This window comes from Thalassophryne amazonica, chromosome 11, assembly GCF_902500255.1.
Source record: "Thalassophryne amazonica chromosome 11, fThaAma1.1, whole genome shotgun sequence".
NCBI classification, from domain to species: domain Eukaryota; kingdom Metazoa; phylum Chordata; class Actinopteri; order Batrachoidiformes; family Batrachoididae; genus Thalassophryne; species Thalassophryne amazonica.
Genome location: NC_047113.1, coordinates 34,226,521 through 34,249,614, shown reverse-complemented (window position 1 = coordinate 34,249,614; position 23,094 = coordinate 34,226,521). Strand labels below are relative to the sequence as shown.

Genomic DNA, 23,094 nt, shown 5'->3' with positions numbered 1-23,094 from the left:
ATACTCGAGCTCCCATTTTGACACTATTGTCGAAGTCATTTTTCTTGAAGTTCCTTCACTGGCCGCTTGAGGCTGGCTCCAAAAGAGAGCAAATTCCCATAGAAGCCTATTTTAAAACATCCAAATTTAGAGCAGAAATAAACATGTTTACAGCCTGGTACAAAAACAGTTTTGGTCTCTATAGATAGTTTCCTCCTTCATGACAACTGTACAGGGGGTGAATTTTTTCTAAATTCTTAATTTAAGATGTTTTAATGAATACAATTCTATATCACTGTGGGCATGGTTGCTTTAAGTGACAGCGACTGAGCACTTTATTTCAAACACCTGGAATAATATGTGTTATTATGTGGCAAGGGTGCAATTTAGAACTAGAAATTGGGGGGGGGGGGGGGGGGGGGACACAGAGTGCGAGGCCCGCAGGGCCGAAGCCCATAGGCCAACGGTTTGTAGATAAGCTCAGATGCATTCTGAGCATCCAGAACAGTAATTTTAATGTTTTGAGAAGACCATAAAGTGGACACCATTTGACTTATGCAATTTGAAACTGTGGATATAAGTACTTTGTTCTGAGAATAGCCAGCATTGATTTTATTAACATCCTGGTGTAAATAAGGTATCACCACATGTGTAGAACTCAAAAAGAATGATAGGTTGAGTTTTTATTAAAAAGCAACTGCAATGTGGTAAAATGTATTCATAAATATGAAAGAACAGGCTCTTAATAATTATTAACTATCGCATACTGTATTTTTTTTTTCTCAAGATTTGTTTTTGCATAAGTTTGAAAAAACAACAGATCATAAGTTTAGGATAAATTACTTATCATAAATTTAATTTTCAAAGTGGCACTAATGACAACACTCATACTGAACATAATTTCGCTTACATAGACTGATTTTGGAGATCAAGCAATAATTGCAGATGGGCTTTCTGAGGTCCCAGATAGCTTTTCTGATTTCCTTTTCTAACTTTCAGAATTTAGTAAATTAGCATATGGTCCATTGATACTTATGTGTAGACACTAGTCCCTAGAGGCAACTATTTTTGGTTTCAAATCTGGGCAAATGCAGTCCCAGAAAATTCTGAATGTGACAAACAAGAAACAGGTGTTGTAAACAAGTCAATGCTGCTAAAAATACAAACTTGCAGAAACAAAGATACTATTCTGACATGGTTTTGCACATAAGACTGACATGGTTTGCACATAAGACTGGCATAACATGTTTCAAGTACACACATATATGTCAGAAGGTGGGGGGACATAACATATTCTGTCCCCCCGGTTGAAAAGGTGGGGGGGCGACATGTCCCCCTATCCCCCACCAAATTGCACCCATGTTGTGAGGTGACACAGATCACAGAGACTGACCACTAGCTGCTCCACTCAATGAAAGTGCCCTGCTCCAAAACAGAAAATAATCTGCACTGTACTTTAATTTTAATTCAAATTGACTGTGCAACCAATTCCACATTCAAGCAGAAATGTTTTATTTCAAGATGTAGTAATGAAATAAAAACCAAACCCTTCTGCAAAATTAAAGTAAAAATCACAAATTACACCTGTACACACTACAACCAGTTATTCACTTTTGTGAGCCACAGTTTATCACAACTTTGCAACTTCACAACTTTAATATGTTCAAAATCTCCAGTTTCCCAGTTGGTCACTGCGATCTACAATGCAGTTCTTACTACAAATGACACACTACAGTATTGGGTACTATGATTGGGTTTCCAATTGAGCCACTAAAGCAAACAATCTGGTGCCAGAAATCAGCAATGGGAGACCTGCTTATGGTTGAAGTAAAGTTGCTCATACATATTTGGGTTCTTGGTTCAATAGGCAATCCCACACCACTCCAATTTTACTATTTCTCCACTGACTTCCAATTCATTGTAGAGTTCATGCAGTCCTTTTCGATCCCTGCATTTTCAAGCATCCAGTACATGTCTACCGTATTGCAATTTGACACCACTACACAGATTCTTAGATCCTCTATTCAGAAGTGGATAAAACCCTCACAGAAATCATACATTTCTAAACTACAGTAAACTGTGAAATAAGCATCCTTTATCTGTTAACTGCATGAGTCTTTGGGGTCTTTTTCAATAGGACCAGGAGACAATTGTCTTCAGGCTGGCATCTGGATAGGACTTTTGTGTCAACATTTCTAGACTTAATGTGATGCTATTGTTTCTGAAATTGTTCTTGATTTTTTTTTTTTTTGTCTGGGTCATTCATGCTTTTTATCTTTCTTTATTACTTCCACCAAGAAGGTAATGTTTTCATTCATATCTGTTTTTTGTTAACACAATATTTCAAATTTTTTAGCACATTATCTCTAAAAGCCATGAATGGATTTCTCTCAAATTTAGCGGAGATGCCAGTCTTGGGTCAAAGAAGACTTGCTTCTATTTTGAACCAATAGCAGATCAGAATCCTTTTGAATTCATATTTCTATGATGTCTCCCAATGGTTTACATGTTATTGCATATGTGTGAAAGAGTGACCCACACTGACTTTAACTCACTTGAGGACAGATGAACAGATGGCTGACATGCTTACATGCTTACTCTATCATTATGTGACTTTATGAATTCAGTTCAGTTAAATCAATTGTCAGTGGCAGTTTATTCAGAATAAAAATGCAATGCAAACCCAGTCTGAGTTTATCTCTTGGGAACTCCCATTTCTCATTGTAAGGCAGTCGTGTGGGGTCAATGAAGGTGTAATTGTTTCCATCTCTTGTCTCAATGATCTTCCAACGGATCTCATACCGTGGTTTCTGAAAATAACAAGATGTAGAAAATGGTAATAAACTACATTTTGCCATAAGTCTACCATGCAATGGGTTATTTAAAGTAGGTAACTACATCTTACCTGTTTGTATTTGTAAAGCAGAAAACCTAACAGCATGAGAAGGATGGCCAGAAATCCTGCTGCTCCACACAGTGTAGACGTGAACAACTTATCTGTCCAATTAGAGAAAGACTCAAATTAATACATAATGAAATGAATACAGATTGAAGGTGTCTCATGAAGGGTTTTCATTTGTTTCGATTTATTTGAGAAAATTACACATTGTCACATATTTAACAGTTTAAAAAAGGCTTTTCATGAATAAAACTGCAGCTGTAATCATTCCCTTAAAATAAGCTTAAAATCAACTCTCCCCAGATTGTCCGTGATCAGAGTTATACACACACATGCAGGCACGCATGCAGAGCTTCTTGTCTTTTCCACATTCTGCTGCAAGCAGGTATATCTATTTTCACACATGCACAAACAGAGATGGTGGTGAAAGACATCAAAAGTAGTACACTTTTCAATCATGGTAACGGCAACATGACACTCAACTAAACTGACTAAACCAAATGAACTACAAAAATACAATAAATCAATAACACTAACAACATGGTTAAACTAACATGAACCACAATAGCAACATTTAAAACCCCAAACCCCCATGCTGCATTGCAGCACAATGTCCATTGTTCACTGGCTTGCCAAAATCACTAATTTCTCCAGAAATATTAGTCCTAATAACCTTCCGTTTCCACAGTGTTCATCCTTGACCCAAAATACATAAGCATACCAAAACACTAAATGTCAGGTCTTCCCAGTTTCTCCATGATCAAAGCCATACACACACACCCACGCACACACCCACGCATGCACGCATGCATGCACACAGAGGCCACTTGGTTTTTATAATATAGATGATTTGATACCAGAAACATCCATGGCAAACGTGTCACTGCTGACACCGACAAGGTTAAAGGCCACACACTCCACTGTCATCCTCCTGTTGGATGGCCCCACAGTGAGAACACTCTCCACCTCCACAGCACCGTATTCTTCCCTCTGGACCTCGACTGTAGGAGCCTTGAGGGGGGTTGGCGTCTGCTTTCCAGTGGTGTTTTCATTACACCTGCGTCATTGAAACAGAGAGAAAGTCAAAAACAGCACACAATGGGAATAGTGGCATTTCATGTTTCTAAATATTCTTCTTGGTGCAGCGATACGTACGTGGTTCTTATCCCAAAGCATTGGTACCAGATGATTCTAGGGGCTGGGTAACCAAACGATGTGCAGGTGAGAGTGGTTATGTTTTCCCATCTCACCACAGCAACAGGTCTCTCTGTCCATGGAGAAAAAAAAATTGTTAAAAAGTTTAGTAAACTGATGGGGGACAATTTTAGATATTGAGATACTGATACTGAGTTAAATCATCATGAGAAAATTGTGTTTTTTTCTTAAGATAATGAGATAAATTAACAATTTATGTTATCTGGAAGAAGTAAGCCCTATATCTGTTCAGAGGCCCGTTGGTGTCCAGATTTTGTAGCGTCAAGCTGATGAGAGTCTACATCCATGAATGGAAGGAACACCAGTCCATTGCAGATTTCTTCCCCACCCGAGGGAACTTGCAGATCAACCTCGGATTTGCTGTAAAATTGCAGAATATGTGACTTGATAACAAAATAAATCTATTTAAATCCATCTTGGGCTATGCGGCCTTGTAATAAAAATGGAAATCATTATGCAGAGGGTCACCCCTTTGAGTCTGGTCTGCTTGAGGTTTCTTTCTCAATCGTCAGAGGGAGTTTTTCCTTACCACTGTTGCTCGGGGGGTTGGTAAGGTTAGACCTTACTTGTGTGAAGCACCTTGTGGCAACCTTGTTGTGATTTGGCACTATATAAATGAAAATAAATTGAAACTGAAAATGCAGGCCAACTTACGATACATTTGGACTTGGAATGTGATGGATGCATTTGCCATGCCACTCCTGGCATAGAAGGTATACTGGCCCTGTTCCTGGGCATTCATTCTCTTCAACAGAAGGGTAGCATAATATCTAAAGACAAGGGAATAAATATATACTGTGAGGAAAAAGAGGAACATCTACAGAATCACAAGTGACTAATTTTGTAGTTAGATTTGAGACAGTTCCTACATGTATGCATCAACTCCGAGAAGGTCACAAATTAAAAACAGAACACGTTTCTTCCCTATATCAATACTGTCATGATTTGAGGAAGTATATGACCTTAGCATGTTCCCTTTTTCCCCTTATTTGGAAACAAACAGTATATGTGACTTTTAAATGTGAAATTCAATGCAACTTTTTCATTTTTTTTCATGGTTACTTGCTGTTATTAATCAAAACACTGCAATCCTAGTTCATTCACTTCTGTTTCAATATCTTTCAGCCATAGACTACAGTTTCAACATCAGAGTGGGAAAATCAATTGGGACACTTCAAAGCATTTGTTTTGACACAACTTGTGATGTAGCGAGGTTCCATTTAGCGCAGCTCGTGATGTCTTCCTTTTGATACAGACTCTGGAGCAATGTTCTGAAACACGTGTGTTGCAAAAGTTTTCTAACATTCCAGCACAATGATTTGAGTTTGCCATCACTAATTAGCAGTACTGACGAACAGGTTTGGTTTTCATGCCCAGCCACATGTTGTATCCATTCTTTAAGTATAGTTTTTCCCATTCTATTGCCTTGTCCTGTATTTGCCCACATAGCTGGCATCATGCTTTCCCCCACATTTGCTAGCTTAACTTGTATGCTAACCCGCCCACGAAGGTGAGTGCCCCCACTAACCTGTCAGCAGGTGGAAGACACATTACATGTATACTACACAAAACAAAGTTGTTTTGTGTAATATATTAACAGTCTGATGCACATACATTGACTCATGTTTTTGTTTCATCCAGATGGGATCTTAACAATGTCTTCAAGTGGTTCAAAATTTTGATGAATGTGATTTTGTTATTAACATAAGCACTGTGACCATAGATATGCAAATACATGTCTTTAGTGCCCACCATAAAGATGCACATGATGCATTAAGACTGATACAGTCTCCATAGCTAATGTCCTGTTTTCCCAGGAAAATGTCCTGTTTTCACACCCTGTCCCAGCCGCCCTGAGTTTTTTAGAAAGTGATGACAATGTCCTGGTTTTCATTGTTTTCATTGTTCCACTAAATTGACTGGCATTCATTGAGCTACTTATCGTCAAAACTATAGGTGGAATGGAACCAGAACAACTAGTAATTGGTGGAATGGGTCGTTTTTGCTTATATTACACCCAAAACAAGTATTGATGAGATGATTTGATCTCACCATGAAAATAATCAAGTTATTTAGCCACTATATAAAGCTATAGGTCGGCATTAGAAACCCCTACCCTCTTGACAGCGATGGAATGGCAGAATGGGAGCTTGTGTGGTGCCATCTAGTGTTAGTAAGGGTACATTTTCCAGATAAGTGTGTGCTTTGAACATGGGGGGCATTATCCTGAGATTGGTTATCAATATCTTGAGAGTAGGGTACATAGTAAGGTGCTGTTCTGTCAATGATCCTGTCAGTTGCATTATCATTCTGGTTCTGCCAACTGTTCCAGTTCCGCCAATTAGTACCCAGTGCCAACCTAGTATCATTTGAGTATCTCATTGCTGGGCCATGTGTCCTGGTTTTGGGTAATCAAAATATGGTCGCCCTAGTGTGAAAAAAGCACCAGTCCCTTATTTGGACAACCTCGGCTGGTGTCTATGTGGGAACATTTTGAATGTTCATGACAATTTTTTTGTGTGTGTGAATATAATGCAGTTTTTAATATTGAAGAGCAGTGTGAGGTGTGTGTTTAGAGATGCTCCCAAACTGCCACTAGTTTGACCCTTAACCATACAAGTTGCAGTTGTAGTGAGAAAAACAAATGGAGGAATTGATGCCCATTCTCTTCAGATTGCTATAGCCTCTCTTCTGGGTCTTAGTTGATGCTCAGATGGCTGCTTTAACCTAAACTGCCTTGTGTCTGTTTTTAGGTTGGGGGCTGAATATACCCATGTGCATACCGGTGGCCTTGCATTAACATAAAAATTCTGAATAGCTTAATCACCCTCTTATGCTGTAGGTCTCGTAAAGCCTTATATTCGTTCCCAGACCTCAAAACATAGATCTACTTTGTAACCTAAATTCAGCAGGAATACAACACTTGGGCTTGTCATGCTCTTTTTCACTGGGATAACTTGCCTGCTGAGTCCTTTGACTAGGAAGTTCTTCTTGTGCATTATTGCTTCTTCTTATACATGTCATTCCTCACAACAATTAGTCTTGGTGGCTTCGAATTTCCATCACAATGTACTCAAATTAAGGCTGCATTAGTAAAGCACAGGAGTCTTCATTTGATGAAAATGATAAGCGAACCCATGACCTTCTTGCTGCAAGGCAACAGCGCTAACCACTAAATCACCGTGCTGCCTACATCTGCTATATCACAGTGTTAAATCAAGTTGTTCCAGTCTAGTAGAGTTATACTATGACAGAGTTGATTTGGAATGGAATCAAACGTAGTACCAGCAGAGTCTGTTTTACTCTGCAAAAACTACCGTGGACTACCACAAAATTATTTGGCTACTTTAGAGAAGTGGGGATGTACTATTGTCTGCCTGCCTGGGTGGTTGGCAATCAGGACTGAAGGTGTTTCCATAGTGTGATGATTGAGGCATCCGGGGGTGCTCCCAGACCTGGCCTAACTAAAATAAAACTATGTTCAATTCACTTTTACACCTTTTGTTGCTTTGGTGTTTAGTTGTGTTCTGTTGTTTACCTGTTGTTGTATTGAATAAACCTATGTTCTTGTGTAGATGTGTTAGGCGATGTTGGTGTGTCCCATCTCTGCTCTGTAATCTGGGGGTAGGCTTCCACAATTACACTGAGCTCCAGATCTTCTCCTTCATTCACCTCGACAGAAAGACCCTTGTGGGCCAGTTTTGGCGAAAGCTGTGGCAGCAGTCGAATGTAAGGCTTGTCTGAACAGACGGACAAAGACAAGGTTTTGTTCTTGTTCGGGAACTTTTACTTTAGGGAAAGAAAATATCTTACCAACAACCAGCAGATATGTCGTCGAACTGTTGACTCCTGCTTCATTCGTGCCAATGCAGGAAATATTCCCTGCGTCTGCAAGGTCAACAGCAGAGATGGTCAGTATGCTCTGTATGTCCAGACGATTCACTCCGCTGGAGCGAACGTTCTCCTCTATAGTTGGTTTCTGAACACAACGACAAGACAACGATTAGATCAAGTCATGATTTCTGCCATCCAGTCCTCTCCCAACATGTCCCCTCCTGACCGATTTGGTTGTGTATTTCCAGGTGACATTGTAGTTGAAGTTGGGATTGTGTGTGGTGCAGCGAATCTTGAGTTCCTCTCCGACAATGCGTACATATTCATCGGTCTCCAAAAAGACATATGGAGGGAAACGAAGCTCTAAAGCAAGAGATCATCAAAAAAGTGAATACACAAAGGGCATAAATTTAAATAACTTCACAACAGCTTATTTTGTTCCTTCAGCAGCTAAGTGGTCTCACTCTGAATGACATTGATGGAGAAGGCCTTGGAGATCCGCTCTACTCCGCTGAGCTTGGCTGTGCACACATAGTCAGCGTTGAAACGGGGTTGAAGGTCACGGATAAGAATGCCTCTGCGCCGGTAAGCGGTGAAGTTCATTCCAGGGGGTACGGTGGTGCCGTTGTCCATGCGCAGGCTCAGGTCTGTGGCCGCCGGGTCGGTCAGCAGACATGGCAACAGGAAGTTCTCACCTTCTTTCCTCACCACACGCAGGGATGTGCTGCTTGTCCAGAACAGGTGTTTGGGATCTGGCGAAGAAAAGCATTGAGAAAGGTGAAAACAATAGTGTAATACACATAGGAAAGGAATCCATCCAGACACAACTACTTATGGGTTCTGAAAATAATGTCCAAGTGGCTGTAATTCCGAAATAGATAACATGATTAAAAAAAAAAAGCTTACAATTCTACACTATAACCACATTTGATTATTTCACCTCAGCTCCATAATTGTGGTGGCGTACAGCGTATAGAGGCAAAATTGCAACATTGTCCAAATATGTATGGACCACAGTGCATGTGTACTGAACACTATATGCAGTCTCCTTTGTCTGATCTCACCTTTCACATAGACGTGTACAGAGGAGGTCAGGTCATGGTGGTACTCTCTGTTGTAATAGCACTTGTACGTTCCTGTGAATTCTGCAGAAAGATGATCCACCTTGATGGTCCGGATGGTTCCGTTGGCTCTGCTCACGTAGCGTCTGTGTTTGGCGAGCCTGGTTTGCCAGTTAACAGGACCATCTCCTTCACACATCAGATTCAGAGGAGAACCAGCCTGGACAACCACTTCAGGGCTCATCAGCACTTCAGAGTTTAATTTGATGACCGGACGCCTCCATTCTGCTTAGAAGGAATCAGTGAAACCATTAACTCATTTATTTATTTATTTTTTGGCAGCATGGATAGAAAGATCTTATGGAGCCCCAGATGGGTCATGGCAAGATTTTTTTGGGGGGGACATCAAGCATGCATGTGCTCGCTTTGCTAAATCTTGCTCTCGTTTTACTAAATCCTGCACTCATTTAAGTAAAGCGTGCACTCGTTTTATTAAATCACACACCCGTTCCAAAATCATGCACTCATTTACAGTGTATATGGAAAGTATTCACAGCGCTTCACTTCTTATAATAACAATAATAATGAGTTGGATTTATAGAGTGTTTTTGAAGAAACCCACAGTGTTTTACAAATTGCATTATTCATTCACTGTCACATTCACACATTAGTGGTGGTAAGCTACTAGTGTAGCCACACCTGCCCTGGGGCAAACTGACGGAAGCGTGGCTGCCATTCTGCGCCTACGGCTCCTCTGACCACCACATCTTTTTCCCCATTACATGATGTTGCCACCACCATGCTTCACTGGAGTGATGGTGCCTGGTTTCTTCCAAACATGAAACCTGGCATTCACACCAAAGAGTTCAATTTTTCTCTCATCAGAACAGAGAATTTTGTTTCTCATGGTCTGAGAGTCCTTCAGGTGCCTTTTGGCAAACTCCAGGCAGGCTGCCATGTGCCTTTAAGGAATGGTTTCTGTCTGGCCACTCTACCATACAGGCCTGATTGGTGGATTGTTGCAGAGATGGTTGTCCTTCTGGAAGGTTCTCCTCTCTGCACAGAGGAGTGCTGGAGCACTGACAGAGTGACCATTGGGTTCTTGGTCACGTCCCTGACTAAGGGCCTTCTCCCCTGATCGCTCAGTTTAGATGGGCAGCCAGCTGTAAGAAGAGTCCTGGTGGAGCTAAACTTATTCCATTTACGGATGATGGAGGCCACTGTGCAGCAGAAATGTTCCTGTACCCTTCCCCAGATTTGTAACTCGAGACAATCCTGTCTCCGAGGTCTACAGACAATTCCTTTGACTTGATGCTTGGTTTGTCCTCTGACATGCACTGTCAACTGTGGGACCTTATATGTAGACAGGTGTGTTTCTTTCCAAATCATGCCCAAACAAATGAATTTATCCCAGGTGGACTCCAATTAAGCTGTAGAAACTTCTCAAAGATGATCAGTGGTAACAGGATTCACCTGAGCTCAATTTTGAGCTTCATGGCAAAGGTTGTGAATACTTCTGTACATGTGATTTCTTAGGTTTTTATTTTTAACAAATGTGAAAAAAAGTTTTTTCCCATTGTCATTATGGGGTATTGTGTGAAGAATTTTGAGGAAAACAATTATAGTTTTTTTTTTCAATTGCTAAAACGCGTTTCTCAAAACTGTACGTTTTCTTCAAAACTGCACACACAAAACTCCAAACATCACACACAAATTGCTAAACCCTGGCATCCCCTTGCAAAACAACTCTCTGCCATCAAATCTCTTAACATGTTCACAAACTGGAACTCGTGTTTTCATTTGGTAAACACAGCCATATTTTCACATGACACACACATACCATTCATTGAATAAACACAACTAAGTTTGTGGATGAACACTACCAAGTATGTACAGAACACTGAAGAGCAAAACTGAAAACACAATTATAGAAATGGAACACTGAATTTGGGAGGTGATCCGGATCCGGATTGGCGAACGTCAGAAATCTCAGATTGCGCTTTTTACAAATGTGTTTTGTATTAATCACAGTAGTGTATAACTGACTGCAATATCATCTGAGCTGAATTTCAGTTTTGACTGAAGTTTGTCATTTTGCAAACAATTTGGGAGTTATGCAAATTGAGTGTGTTGTTTGGAATGACTGCGTGAATATTTTGAAAAAAGGAGCCCTGCTATCAAAACTGCATGTAAACGATTGGGAAAAGAACTGTAATGTCTGTGGAACACAGCCTGCAGCAGCAGGTGCTGCGCCCTGTCATAAAACACAAAACGACCTGTTTTTGGATTATATGTGACACACCACAGAACAAGAAACACATAAGTGACAAATTCTGGCTTTATCTGAACACCATTTTTAACATCAAGTATAAAAAATGAACAGATCATGAACATGACGGAGGGCTTGTTTGCGCCACAAAAGCAAATCTCTACTTTTATCATTCTGCTTCTTGTTCTGTGGTGTGTCGCATTTAGTCCAAAAACAGGTGGTTTTGTGGGGGGTTTTCACCTTCTGCTGCAGGCCGTGTCGCCCAGAGAGTAAAAAAAATACGTACACTTGTACACTTGCGCGTGCGCACACACAGTTTAGTGACGTGTTCAAGTTGATGACAACCACTGTCAAACCCTGTCTAATTTAAACACCTGTAGGTAGATAAACACAAACACAACAAGATTACTCAAGCGTTGATTTAATAACGCGAAAGCACATTTTTTTTTAAATTGAGGGACTTCCATTTCCAAAAATGAGAGTGTGAGACCACATTTTCTTGAGATTCTTGATATTTCTTGATTTTCTTGACATTCTCTTGGGGCATCCGTAATACAGATAACATGAGGGTTATTTTGTTCATGAGGGCTTTGATGTTCTTGGTGATTTCTTGATAACCGAGATCTGAGTGTTTCATTCAAGCATACAAAGTTTTAAGTGATCTCATGTAGGAAACAGAATAAAAGTCCTCTGTCCTTGTTCATCCTGTTTTTTACTAATTGTCACAGCACTGGGGATTAATGTTGTGAGAAATGTAGACATGAAAAGCTCCAAAACACTTATAGTCAAACTTAGGCTTCTTTCTTCAACACAAATAAAGAGACACATTCTTTATAAAGCATGAAATAAGGAGCTGCTCTCAGATCTTCAGCTATTCAAATTTCGAAGAGATGCTTTATAAACAAACAAGGTTTTCTTTGAAATGTCCCCAAAATTCCACAATATTAAATACATTCTGATCAAGGTTTTGGGTGGAATGCCACCTTCAGGGTTTTTTTTTAAATGTGAACTTTCAGTATCAGTTAAGTTTCATTTCAGAATTTTGAAAAGTGTATTTTGAAGATGAAGCAGAACTGAGATTCTAAGATCAGCGTTTTTCCCACATTCACCCCAACAATAAGGTAATGCATGCAAACTGGGAATGCCATTTTTTGTCTCTCAAGCCAAACAGCATTTGAATTGCAGATTCACACGGAAGTGCAACCATGGGTATAAACAGTTCCATTTCCCCAAAGTTCTTCTCCACTCATTAAACAAAGCGCTCATGCAGCACACAAATGACCCCAAATGCAACTCATGCACTAATTGAGCAGAAAGAAGAACTAATTCACACAGCCGCGACTAACCGGTCAACAAGAGCTTTAATGTTTTCGAATACAAACACATGAAATTATAATTTGACGCAGTGCTGAATCAGGATAAAAAGAACACAAGCATGACCCCAGAAAATACTCATGATGCTGTACACAACGTACTGCTCATTAGGCACATTAGCATCAGATGTCAGAGAGAGAGAAAGAGAGAGAGAGAGAGAGAGAGAGCGAGAGAGAGAGAAGAGAGAGAGAGAGAGAGAGAGAGAGAGAGAGAGAGAGAGAGACGGGTCTTAGTCCAGTCATTTTATGAAAAAAAAAGGGGTCAATCCGGAACAAATTGCAACATAAATGATTCTGGTGGCATTTGAACCCTGAAACTGTTTTATAATTTAATTTATTTTATTGTTTGGCCTTCCGAAAACATGCAAATATTTAGTTTTTCCAAAATAACTCAAAAAATATCAATATTTAAGCACATAAATGTATTGATGTTAAATATAAACTTGGGTATTGTGGACATTTTGACACCAAAATTAGGTCTCTATCTGTAACGGTTCTTGAGCTACAGCCTATATGTAGTTTACATACACTCAAGGATGGCAATTTGGTTTGTATCCTATTACGTTAAAAATATGGCAGTTAAGGCCCATAAATATATTGAAGTTGAATATAAACTTGTGCATTGTGGACATTTTGGCACCAAAAAAATAGCTGTAGCTATTACAGTTTTTGAGATATGGTATAAAAATATATCTACACTCGACAAAAATTGATGAAATTGAGCATTGTTATGTTGAAAACTAAGTACCATTTCTGAAATGTTCATCTAAAGAAGGTAATAATAATCTTTTTGAGTCAATATTTCACCGGAATATGAATAGAGAAGTTACTTATATATTATGTGTAATAGAGTGGATGTCAATGCACAACCAGGGCACACTGGTGACATCACTGCTGTGTGGACAACCTGGAGAAAGCCTCAGTTCTCTCAGATACAGGCGCGTTTGTGATAAGGTTGCAACAAAGACAACTCATGTGCAGCCACAGTGTTTGCCACCCACTTCGGCAGCTGCCAAGTTTCATAGTCTGAGAGTTTACTTGCAAGTTCAGGAATGGAAAGGTGAAGATGAAGGTGACAACATGCCATTGCAAGAATGGGGATGGAAAGTTTCTGATAGTTAGGTTGTCCCAATCATGACTGACTTGCAAGCAGCAACAGATTCTCTTCTGCATGCTGTGAGATGTAACTGCAGTACTGACTGTAGTACATTGCAATGTACATGTCGCAAACTTAACTTAGATTGCTCAGCAGCGTGTGGCAACTGCAGAGGTACAGGGTGTACAAATGCAGGCCAACTCAATGATAACCAGGATGATGAGACTGAAATTTGAACAAGTAAAATGTCAAGTGTCATGATGTACACAATACTGATTTCACCTGAACTTTTATTATTATCATGCTTCATTGGTTTTGCTGTAAAATTAGTGTGTGATTACATCTGTGTTATTAAAAAAGTTAGTGCAGCTGACAAGCGCTAAGAATATTATTATTACATTCTTTAAATGAACATTTCAGAACAGTTACTTGGTTTCAACATAAAATTTCACCATTTTTAGCCAAGTGTAGATGGCTTATGTGCTGTATCTCAAAAACTCTAAGAGCTACAGCCATTCTTTTGGTGCTAAAATGTCCACAATACACAAGTTTATATTCAACTTCAATACATTTCTGGGCCTTAACTGCAATATTTTTAATGTAATAGGACACAAACCAAATTGCCTGTTGGGAAGGTGTTGTAGCACGGACCCACAACAGGGGGCGCTAAAGAACGGACAATGAATAAGCCAAAAAGTAACAATTTAATGTTGTGACAACACACAACTAAACACACAAAATCAGTAAAGTCAATTAACACCAGGTGACGTGTGGGCAGGCTCGAAGATAGAAGACCCCCGATGAGAGAGGAGCTGTGTCCCACACGGCTTCCACCACCAACGGTCTGAAGAACACCGGAGCCGCCAAGTCCTGAATCCCCAGGTGGCCTCTGTCTTCGGCTGTCGACCCTGGTACTGCTGGCAGAAAACAAAAACAAGATGAATGAGTGTGAATCCGCACACTCAGTAATCCACAGTCTGCACTCAGTTAGGAGGGAGCACCTCCACCTCCAATCACACACTCGTGCAGCTCCTGTTTAACCACTTATCTTGGTTTGGGGTGTGAGGCGAAGCCGTCGCTGATCACACCAAACGCCAATCCCACAGATAAGGCAGAACACCACAGGATAACGGCTGCAAAAGAAATTCAGGTTATCACTCAACGATTTGAGTCAGCAGAGAAAGTTACCTCTTCGGTAGTTGATTTCTCGGCGAGGAGGTGGAGTTGCACTCCGGCCTTTATGGTGATGGTGATGATGAGGAATGAGTGACAGCTGGAGCTGAGGATGAGTGACAGCTGTCACTTCTTCTGGGTCTGGCGCCCTCTTGTGCTTGGAGCCCGCACTCCAAACAGGGCGCCCTCTGGTGGTGGTGGGCCAGCAGTACCTCCTCTTCAGTAGCCCACATAACAGGACCCCCCCCCTCAACGGGTGCCTCCTGGCGTCCGACCAGGCTTGTCCGGGTGTCTCTTGTAAAACTCGGCCAGGAGGGCCGGGTCCAGGATGAAGCTCCTCTTCACCCAGGAGCGTTCTTCAGGTCCATACCCCTCTCAGTCCAGAGCCTGCGGACTGTCCAAGCAGGCTCCCCCTCAATGAGCCAGGCAGGAGGCGGCGGAGGTCCCGGAGCACAGAGGGGCGAGGTGTGGTGTGGTTTGAGGCGGGACACGTGGAACACAGGGTGGATCTGCAGTGAAGCTGGGAGTGGCCCCCAGCTCCTTACAGAAACTCCTCCAAACCTGCGAAGAGAACTGGGGACCACGATCTGATACAATGTCTGATGGTATCCCATGCAGCCGCATGACGTGGTGGACCAGGAGGTCTGCCGTCTCCTGGGCCGTCGGGAGCTTTGGGAGGGCCACGAAGTGGGCCGCCTTGGAGAACCGGTCCACTATCGTGAGAATGATGGTGTTGCCCTGGGACGGTGGGAGGCCCGTGATGAAGTCCAGGCCGATGTGAGACCAGGGGCGGTGAGGCACCGGCAGGGGTTGGAGGAGTCCCGAGGTCCTCCGATGGTCTGCCTTGCCCCTGGCGCAGATGGTACAGGCCTGGACGTAGTCCCAAACGTCGGTTTCCAGGGACGCCCAGCAGAAGCGCTGCTGGACCACTGCCACGGTCCTACGCACTCCGGGATGACAGGAGAGCTTGGATCCGTGACAGAAGTCCAATACGGCAGCTCTGGCCTCTGGTGGGACGTACAGTCTGTTCTTGGGGCCGGTCCCCAGGTCCAGGCTCCTTGCCAGGGCCTCCCGGACGGTCTTCTCCACGTTCCAGGTGAGGGAGGCCATGACAGTGGACTCGGGGATGATGGTCTCGGTGGGGTTCGACAGCCCCGCCTTGGCTTCCTCTTCGTGCACCCGGGACAATGCATCCGATTTTTGGTTCTTGGTCCCGGGGCGGTACGTGATCCGGAAGTCAAAGCGCCTGAAGAACAGAGACCAGCGGGCTTGCCTGGGGTTCAGCTCTTGGCGGTCCGGATGTACTCCAGGTTCCGATGGTCCGTGAAAACCGTGAAAGGCAACGACGCCCCCTCCAGCAGGTGTCTCCACTCTTCAAGAGCCTCCTTCACCGCGAGGAGCTCCCGATTGCAGACGTCATAGTTCCGTTCAGCTGGGGTCAACCTGCGGGAAAAATAGGCACAAGGATGGAGAACCTTATCAGCCTCCACGCTCTGGGACAGCACGGCTCCTATCCCTGAGTCAGAGGCGTCCACTTCCACTATGTACTGGCAATCAGGATCAGGCTGCACCAGAACTGGTGCAGTCGAGAACCGGCGTTTCAACTCCTTGAACGCGGCTTCGCACCGATCCGACCAGGTGAAGGGGACCTTGGTGGAGGTCAGGGCAGTCAGGGGGCTAACTACCTGACTGTAGCCTTTAATGAACCTCCTGTAGAAATTTGCAAAGCAGAGGAACTGCTGCAGTTTCCTGCGGCTTGTTGGTTGGGGCCAATCTCTCACCGCCGCAACCTTGGCCGGATCAGGGGCGACGGAGTTGGAGGAGATGATGAACCCCAAGAAGGACAAAGAAGTGCGGTGGAACTCGCACTTCTCGTCCTTCACAAACAGCCGGTTCTCCAACAACCGCTGTAGGACCTGACGTACATGCTGGACATGGGTCTCAGGGTCCGGGGAAAAGATGAGTATATCGTCCAGATATACGAAGACGAACCGATGCAGGAAGTCCCGCAAGATGTCATTTACCAAAGCTTGGAACATCGCGGGGGCGTTAGTGAGGCCGAACGGCATGACCAGGTACTCAAAGTGACCTAACGGGGTGTTAAATGCCGTCTTCCATTCGTCTCCCTTCCGGATCCGAACCAGGTGGTACGCGTTTCTAAGATCCAATTTTGTGAAAATTTGGGCTCCATGCAGGGGCGTGAACACTGAATCCAACAGAGGTAATGGGTATCGGTTGCGAACCGTGATCTCGTTCAGCCCTCTGTAATCAATGCATGGACGGAGTCCGCTGTCCTTTTTGCCCACAAAAAAGAAACCAGCACCCATCGGGGAGGTGGAGTTCCGGATCAGCCCGGCAGCTAAAGAGTCCCGGATGTAATTCTCCATTGATTCGCGTTCCGGACGTGAGAGGTTGTACAACCTACTGGACGAGTACTCAGCGCCCGGGACCAAATCGATGGCACAATCATACGGTCGGTGCAGGGGAAGAGTGAGCACCAGATCTTTGCTGAAGATGTCAGCAAGATCGTGGTACTCCTTTGGCACCGCCGATAGATTGGGGGGGACTTTAACCTCCTCATTAGCCGTCGTGCCGGGAGGAACCGAGGATCCTAAACACTCCCGGTGGCAGGTTTCGCTCCACTGCGTCACAACCCCGGATGGCCAATCTATCCGGGGATTGTGCTTCACCATCCATGGAAATCGCAAAATCACTCGGGAGGTAGAAGGTGTTACATGGAACACTATCTCCTCCCTGTGATTTCCAGACACAACCAAGGTCACTGGCTGTGTCTGATGTGTGATTAATGGAAGCAGGGTGCCATCTAGTGCTCGCACCTGCAATGGTGCCGGCAGAGCCACCAGGGGGAGCCCTACTTCCTTTGCCCATCTGCTATCCAGCGGATTCCCTTCCGACCCCGTGTCTACCAGTGCTGGGGCGTGAAGGGTTAGATCCCCACAAAAGATCGTCACTGGGATTCGTGCAGATTTGCGGGATTTCCCCGCGTGCGTGTTATGGCCCACCCTTAGCCCAGTTTCTAAGGACGGGCGTTGTAGACGGGCAGTCCTTCTGCATATGCTCACAAGAGCCGCAGACAAAACACTCCCCGCGGGCCAGCCTCCTTTGTCTGACGTTTGTTTTTACTTTGGCCCTGCTCGTGTCCATAGCCTCCTCAGCAGGGGGAGCTGTAGCCACACGGAGCTCTCTGGCAGTGAAGCGTGGGGACGACGTCACCCTTTCGGAACCAGAAGGGGGAGGGACGGCTCGTGCCCGGTCACGCCCCCCGGCCTGCTCCCGACGATGCTCATTCAAACGGTTGTCTAAGCGTATAACCAAATCGACAAGCCCGTCAAAATGCTGCGGTTCCTCCTTAGCCAGCAGGTGCTCCTTCAGGACCGGAGACAGTCCATTTACGAAGGCAGCGCGGAGCGCAACGTTATTCCAGCCGGACGTCGCTGCCGCGATGCGGAAGTCGACTGCATACTCGGCTGCGCTGCGACGCCCCTGTCTCATTGAAGCGGTCTCGCCTCTGTTGGGATGGTCAAAAACTTGTTTGAACTCCCGTACAAACCCAGCATAAGACGTTAGGAGCCGTGAATGCTGCTCCCAAAGCGCCATAGCCCAGGCGCGTGCCTCTCCTCGAAGCAGATTAATAACATAAGCCACCCGGCTGGCGTCTGACTCGTACATGACAGGACGCTGTGAAAAGACGAGCGAACACTGCATGAGGAAGTCTGCGCACGTCTCAACACAGCCTCCGTACGGTTCCGGAGGGCTTATGTATGCTTCAGGGGACGGTGGGGGGGGGGGGGGGGGGGGTCGTTGAATGACCAGTGGAACGTCTGTTACAGGCCCAGGACCAGCAAGAGGCGTGGCTGCAGCAGCGCCCAGATCGCGCGCTTCCACCCTGGCGGTGAGAGCCTCCACCCTCCGGTTAAGGAGAACATTCTGCTCGGTCACTAAATCCAGCCGAGCCGTGAAGGCGGTTAAGATCTGCTGCAGCTCACTCAACACGCCTCCCGCTGACGCCTGCGCTCCTGGCTCTTCCATTGGCCGTTCAAGCTCGGGTTGACACCCCTCGGAATCCATGACGAATGGCCGAGAAATCCTGTTGGGAAGGTGTCGTAGCACGGACCCACAACAAAACAAGAACGGACAATGAATAAGCCAAAAAGTAACAATTTAATGTTGTGACAACACACAACTAAACACACAAAATCAGTAAAGTCAATTAACACCAGGTGACGTGTGAGCAGGCTCGAAGATAGAAGACCCCCGACGAGAGAGGAGCCGCGTCCCACACGGCTTCCACCACCAACGGTCTGAAGAACACCGGAGCCGCCAAGTCCCGAATCCCCATGTGGCCTCTGTAGTACCTCCTCTTCAGCGGCCCACATAACATTGCCGTCCTTGAGTGTATGTAAAACTACAAATAGACGGTATCTCAAGAACCGTTACAGATAGAGACTTAATTTTGGTGAGACGGCATCCATCCCACTTTGGATGGAGCAGCTCTCATTTCTAGAAATCTGGCCAATTTTCTTAAATCCTCCAAACCGTGACTATCCAGGGTTGGGACCAGGAAGCAGAGTTGTAGTCTTACACACCTCTCTGCAGCTTCTCTCCCCCTGCCATCCCCTCATTACCCCATCCCCGTAGAGACGGTGCCTGCTCCCAGACTACCAATAACCAGCAAAAATCTATTTAAGCATAAAAATTCAAAAAGAAAAAATAATATAGCACCTTCAACTGCACCACAGACTAAAACAGTTAAATGTGGTCTATTAAACATTAGGTCTCTCTCTTCTAAGTCCCTGTTGGTAAATGATATAATAATTGATCAACATATTGATTTATTCTGCCTAACAGAAACCTGGTTACAGCAGGATGAATATGTTAGTTTAAATGAGTCAACACCCCCGAGTCACACTAACTGTCAGAATGCTCGTAGCACGGGCCGGGGCGGAGGATTAGCAGCAATCTTCCATTCCAGCTTATTAATTAATCAAAAAACCAGACAGAGCTTTAATTCATTTGAAAGCTTGTCTCTTAGTCTTGTCCATCCAAATTGGAAGTCCCAAAAACCAGTTTTATTTGTTATTATCTATCGTCCACCTGGTCGTTACTGTGAGTTTCTCTGTGAATTTTCAGACCTTTTGTCTGACTTAGTGCTTAGCTCAGATAAGATAATTATAGTGGGCGATTTTAACATCCACACAGATGCTGAGAATGACAGCCTCAACACTGCATTTAATCTATTATTAGACTCTATTGGCTTTGCTCAAAAAGTAAATGAGTCCACCCACCACTTTAATCATATCTTAGATCTTGTTCTGACTTATGGTATGGAAATAGAAGACTTAACAGTATTCCCTGAAAACTCCCTTCTGTCTGATCATTTCTTAATAACATTTACATTTACTCTGATGGACTACCCAGCAGTGGGGAATAAGTTTCATTACACTAGAAGTCTTTCAGAAAGCGCTGTAACTAGGTTTAAGGATATGATTCCTTCTTTATGTTCTCTAATGCCATATACCAACACAGTGCAGAGTAGCTACCTAAACTCTGTAAGGGAGATAGAGTATCTCGTCAATAGTTTTACATCCTCATTGAAGACAACTTTGGATGCTGTAGCTCCTCTGAAAAAGAGAGCTTTAAATCAGAAGTGTCTGACTCCGTGGTATAACTCACAAACTCGTAGCTTAAAGCAGATAACCCGTAAGTTGGAGAGGAAATGGCGTCTCACTAATTTAGAAGATCTTCACTTAGCCTGGAAAAAGAGTCTGTTGCTCTATAAAAAAGCCCTCCGTAAAGCTAGGACATCTTTCTACTCATCACTAATTGAAGAAAATAAGAACAACCCCAGGTTTCTTTTCAGCACTGTAGCCAGGCTGACAAAGAGTCAGAGCTCTATTGAGCTGAGTATTCCATTAACTTTAACTAGTAATGACTTCATGACTTTCTTTGCTAACAAAATTTTAACTATTAGAGAAAAAATTACTCATAACCATCCCAAAGACGTATCGTTATCTTTGGCTGCTTTCAGTGATGCCAGTATTTGGTTAGACTCTTTCTCTCCGATTGTTCTGTCTGAGTTATTTTCATTAGTTACTTCATCCAAACCATCAACATGTTTATTAGACCCCATTCCTACCAGGCTGCTCAAGGAAGCCCTACCATTATTTAATGCTTCGATCTTAAATATGATCAATCTATCTTTGTTAGTTGGCTATGTACCACAGGCTTTTAAGGTGGCAGTAATTAAACCATTACTTAAAAAGCCATCACTTGACCCAGCTATCTTAGCTAATTATAGGCCAATCTCCAACCTTCCTTTTCTCTCAAAAATTCTTGAAAGGGTAGTTGTAAAACAGCTAACTGATCATCTGCAGAGGAATGGTCTATTTGAAGAGTTTCAGTCAGGTTTTAGAATTCATCATAGTACAGAAACAGCATTAGTGAAGGTTACAAATGATCTTCTTATGGCCTCAGACAGTGGACTCATCTCTGTGCTTGTTCTGTTAGACCTCAGTGCTGCTTTTGATACTGTTGACCATAAAATTTTATTACAGAGATTAGAGCATGCCATAGGTATTAAAGGCACTGCGCTGCGGTGGTTTGAATCATATTTGTCTAATAGATTACAATTTGTTCATGTAAATGGGGAATCTTCTTCACAGACTAAAGTTAATTATGGAGTTCCACAAGGTTCTGTGCTAGGACCAATTTTATTCACTTTATACATGCTTCCCTTAGGCAGTATTATTAGACGGTATTGCTTAAATTTTCATTGTTACGCAGATGATACCCAGCTTTATCTATCCATGAAGACAGAGGACACACACCAATTAGCTAAACTGCAGGATTGTCTTACAGACATAAAGACATGGATGACCTCTAATTTCCTGCTTTTAAACTCAGATAAAACTGAAGTTATTGTACTTGGCCCCACAAATCTTAGAAACATGGTGTCTAACCAGATCCTTACTCTGGATGGCATTACCCTGACCTCTAGTAATACTGTGAGAAATCTTGGAGTCATTTTTGATCAGGATATGTCATTCAAAGTGCATATTAAACAAATATGTAGGACTGCTTTTTTGCATTTACGCAATATCTCTAAAATTAGAAAGGTCTTGTCTCAGAGTGATGCTGAAAAACTAATTCATGCATTTATTTCCTCTAGGCTGGACTATTGTAATTCATTATTATCAGGTTGTCCTAAAAGTTCCCTAAAAAGCCTTCAGTTAATTCAAAATGCTGCAGCTAGAGTACTGACGGGGACTAGAAGGAGAGAGCATATCTCACCCATATTGGCCTCTCTTCATTGGCTTCCTGTTAATTCTAGAATAGAATTTAAAATTCTTCTTCTTACTTATAAGGTTTTGAATAATCAGGTCCCATCTTATCTTAGGGACCTCGTAGTACCATATCACCCCAATAGAGCGCTTCGCTCTCAGACTGCAGGCTTACTTGTAGTTCCTAGGGTTTGTAAGAGTAGACTGGGAGGCAGAGCCTTCAGCTTTCAGGCTCCTCTCCTGTGGAACCAGCTCCCAATTCAGATCAGGGAGACAGACACCCTCTCTACTTTTAAGATTAGGCTTAAAACTTTCCTTTCTGCTAAAGCTTATAGTTAGGGCTGGATCAGGTGACCCTGAACCATCCCACAGTTATGCTGCTATAGACGTAGACTGCTGGGGGGTTCCCATGATGCACTGTTTCTTTCTCTTTTTGCTCTGTATGCACCACTCTGCATTTAATCATTAGTGATCGATCTCTGCTCCCCTCCACAGCATGTCTTTTTCCTGGTTCTCTCCCTCAGCCCCAACCAGTCCCAGCAGAAGACTGCCCCTCCCTGAGCCTGGTTCTGCTGGAGGTTTCTTCCTGTTAAAAGCGAGTTTTTCCTTCCCACTGCAGCCAAGTGCTTGCTCACAGGGGGTCGTTTTGACCGTTGGGGTTTTACATAATTATTGTATGGCCTTGCCTTACAATATAAAGCGCCTTGGGGCAACTGTTTGTTGTGATTTGGCGCTATATAAAAAAATTGATTGATTGGTGTCAAAATGTCCACAATACCCAAGTTTATATTTAACATCAATACATTTATGTTCTTAAATATTGATATTTTTTGAGTTATTTGGGAAAAAACAAATTTTTGCATGTTTTCGGGTGGCCATCTTGGATTTTGGGAG

The 23,094-nt window shown here is 43.3% G+C and overlaps 1 protein-coding gene across 3 annotated transcripts in view; it reads right to left on the bottom strand.

Moving 5' to 3' along the window:
• csf1ra (colony stimulating factor 1 receptor, a) overlaps positions 1-23,094 on the bottom strand; it is a 45,551-nt gene that overhangs the window by 16,577 nt on the left and 5,880 nt on the right. For all 3 annotated transcript variants that reach the window (XM_034181170.1, XM_034181171.1, XM_034181172.1), the window contains 10 exons: positions 8,992-9,273; positions 8,392-8,679; positions 8,154-8,290; positions 7,907-8,072; positions 7,632-7,833; positions 4,748-4,863; positions 4,034-4,145; positions 3,736-3,935; positions 2,885-2,976; positions 2,663-2,789 (listed from right to left, as the gene is read on the bottom strand). In XM_034181170.1, coding sequence (XP_034037061.1) covers positions 2,663-2,789; positions 2,885-2,976; positions 3,736-3,935; positions 4,034-4,145; positions 4,748-4,863; positions 7,632-7,833; positions 7,907-8,072; positions 8,154-8,290; positions 8,392-8,679; positions 8,992-9,273 — 1,722 coding nt within the window. The remainder of the gene's footprint in view (positions 1-2,662; positions 2,790-2,884; positions 2,977-3,735; positions 3,936-4,033; positions 4,146-4,747; positions 4,864-7,631; positions 7,834-7,906; positions 8,073-8,153; positions 8,291-8,391; positions 8,680-8,991; positions 9,274-23,094) is intronic.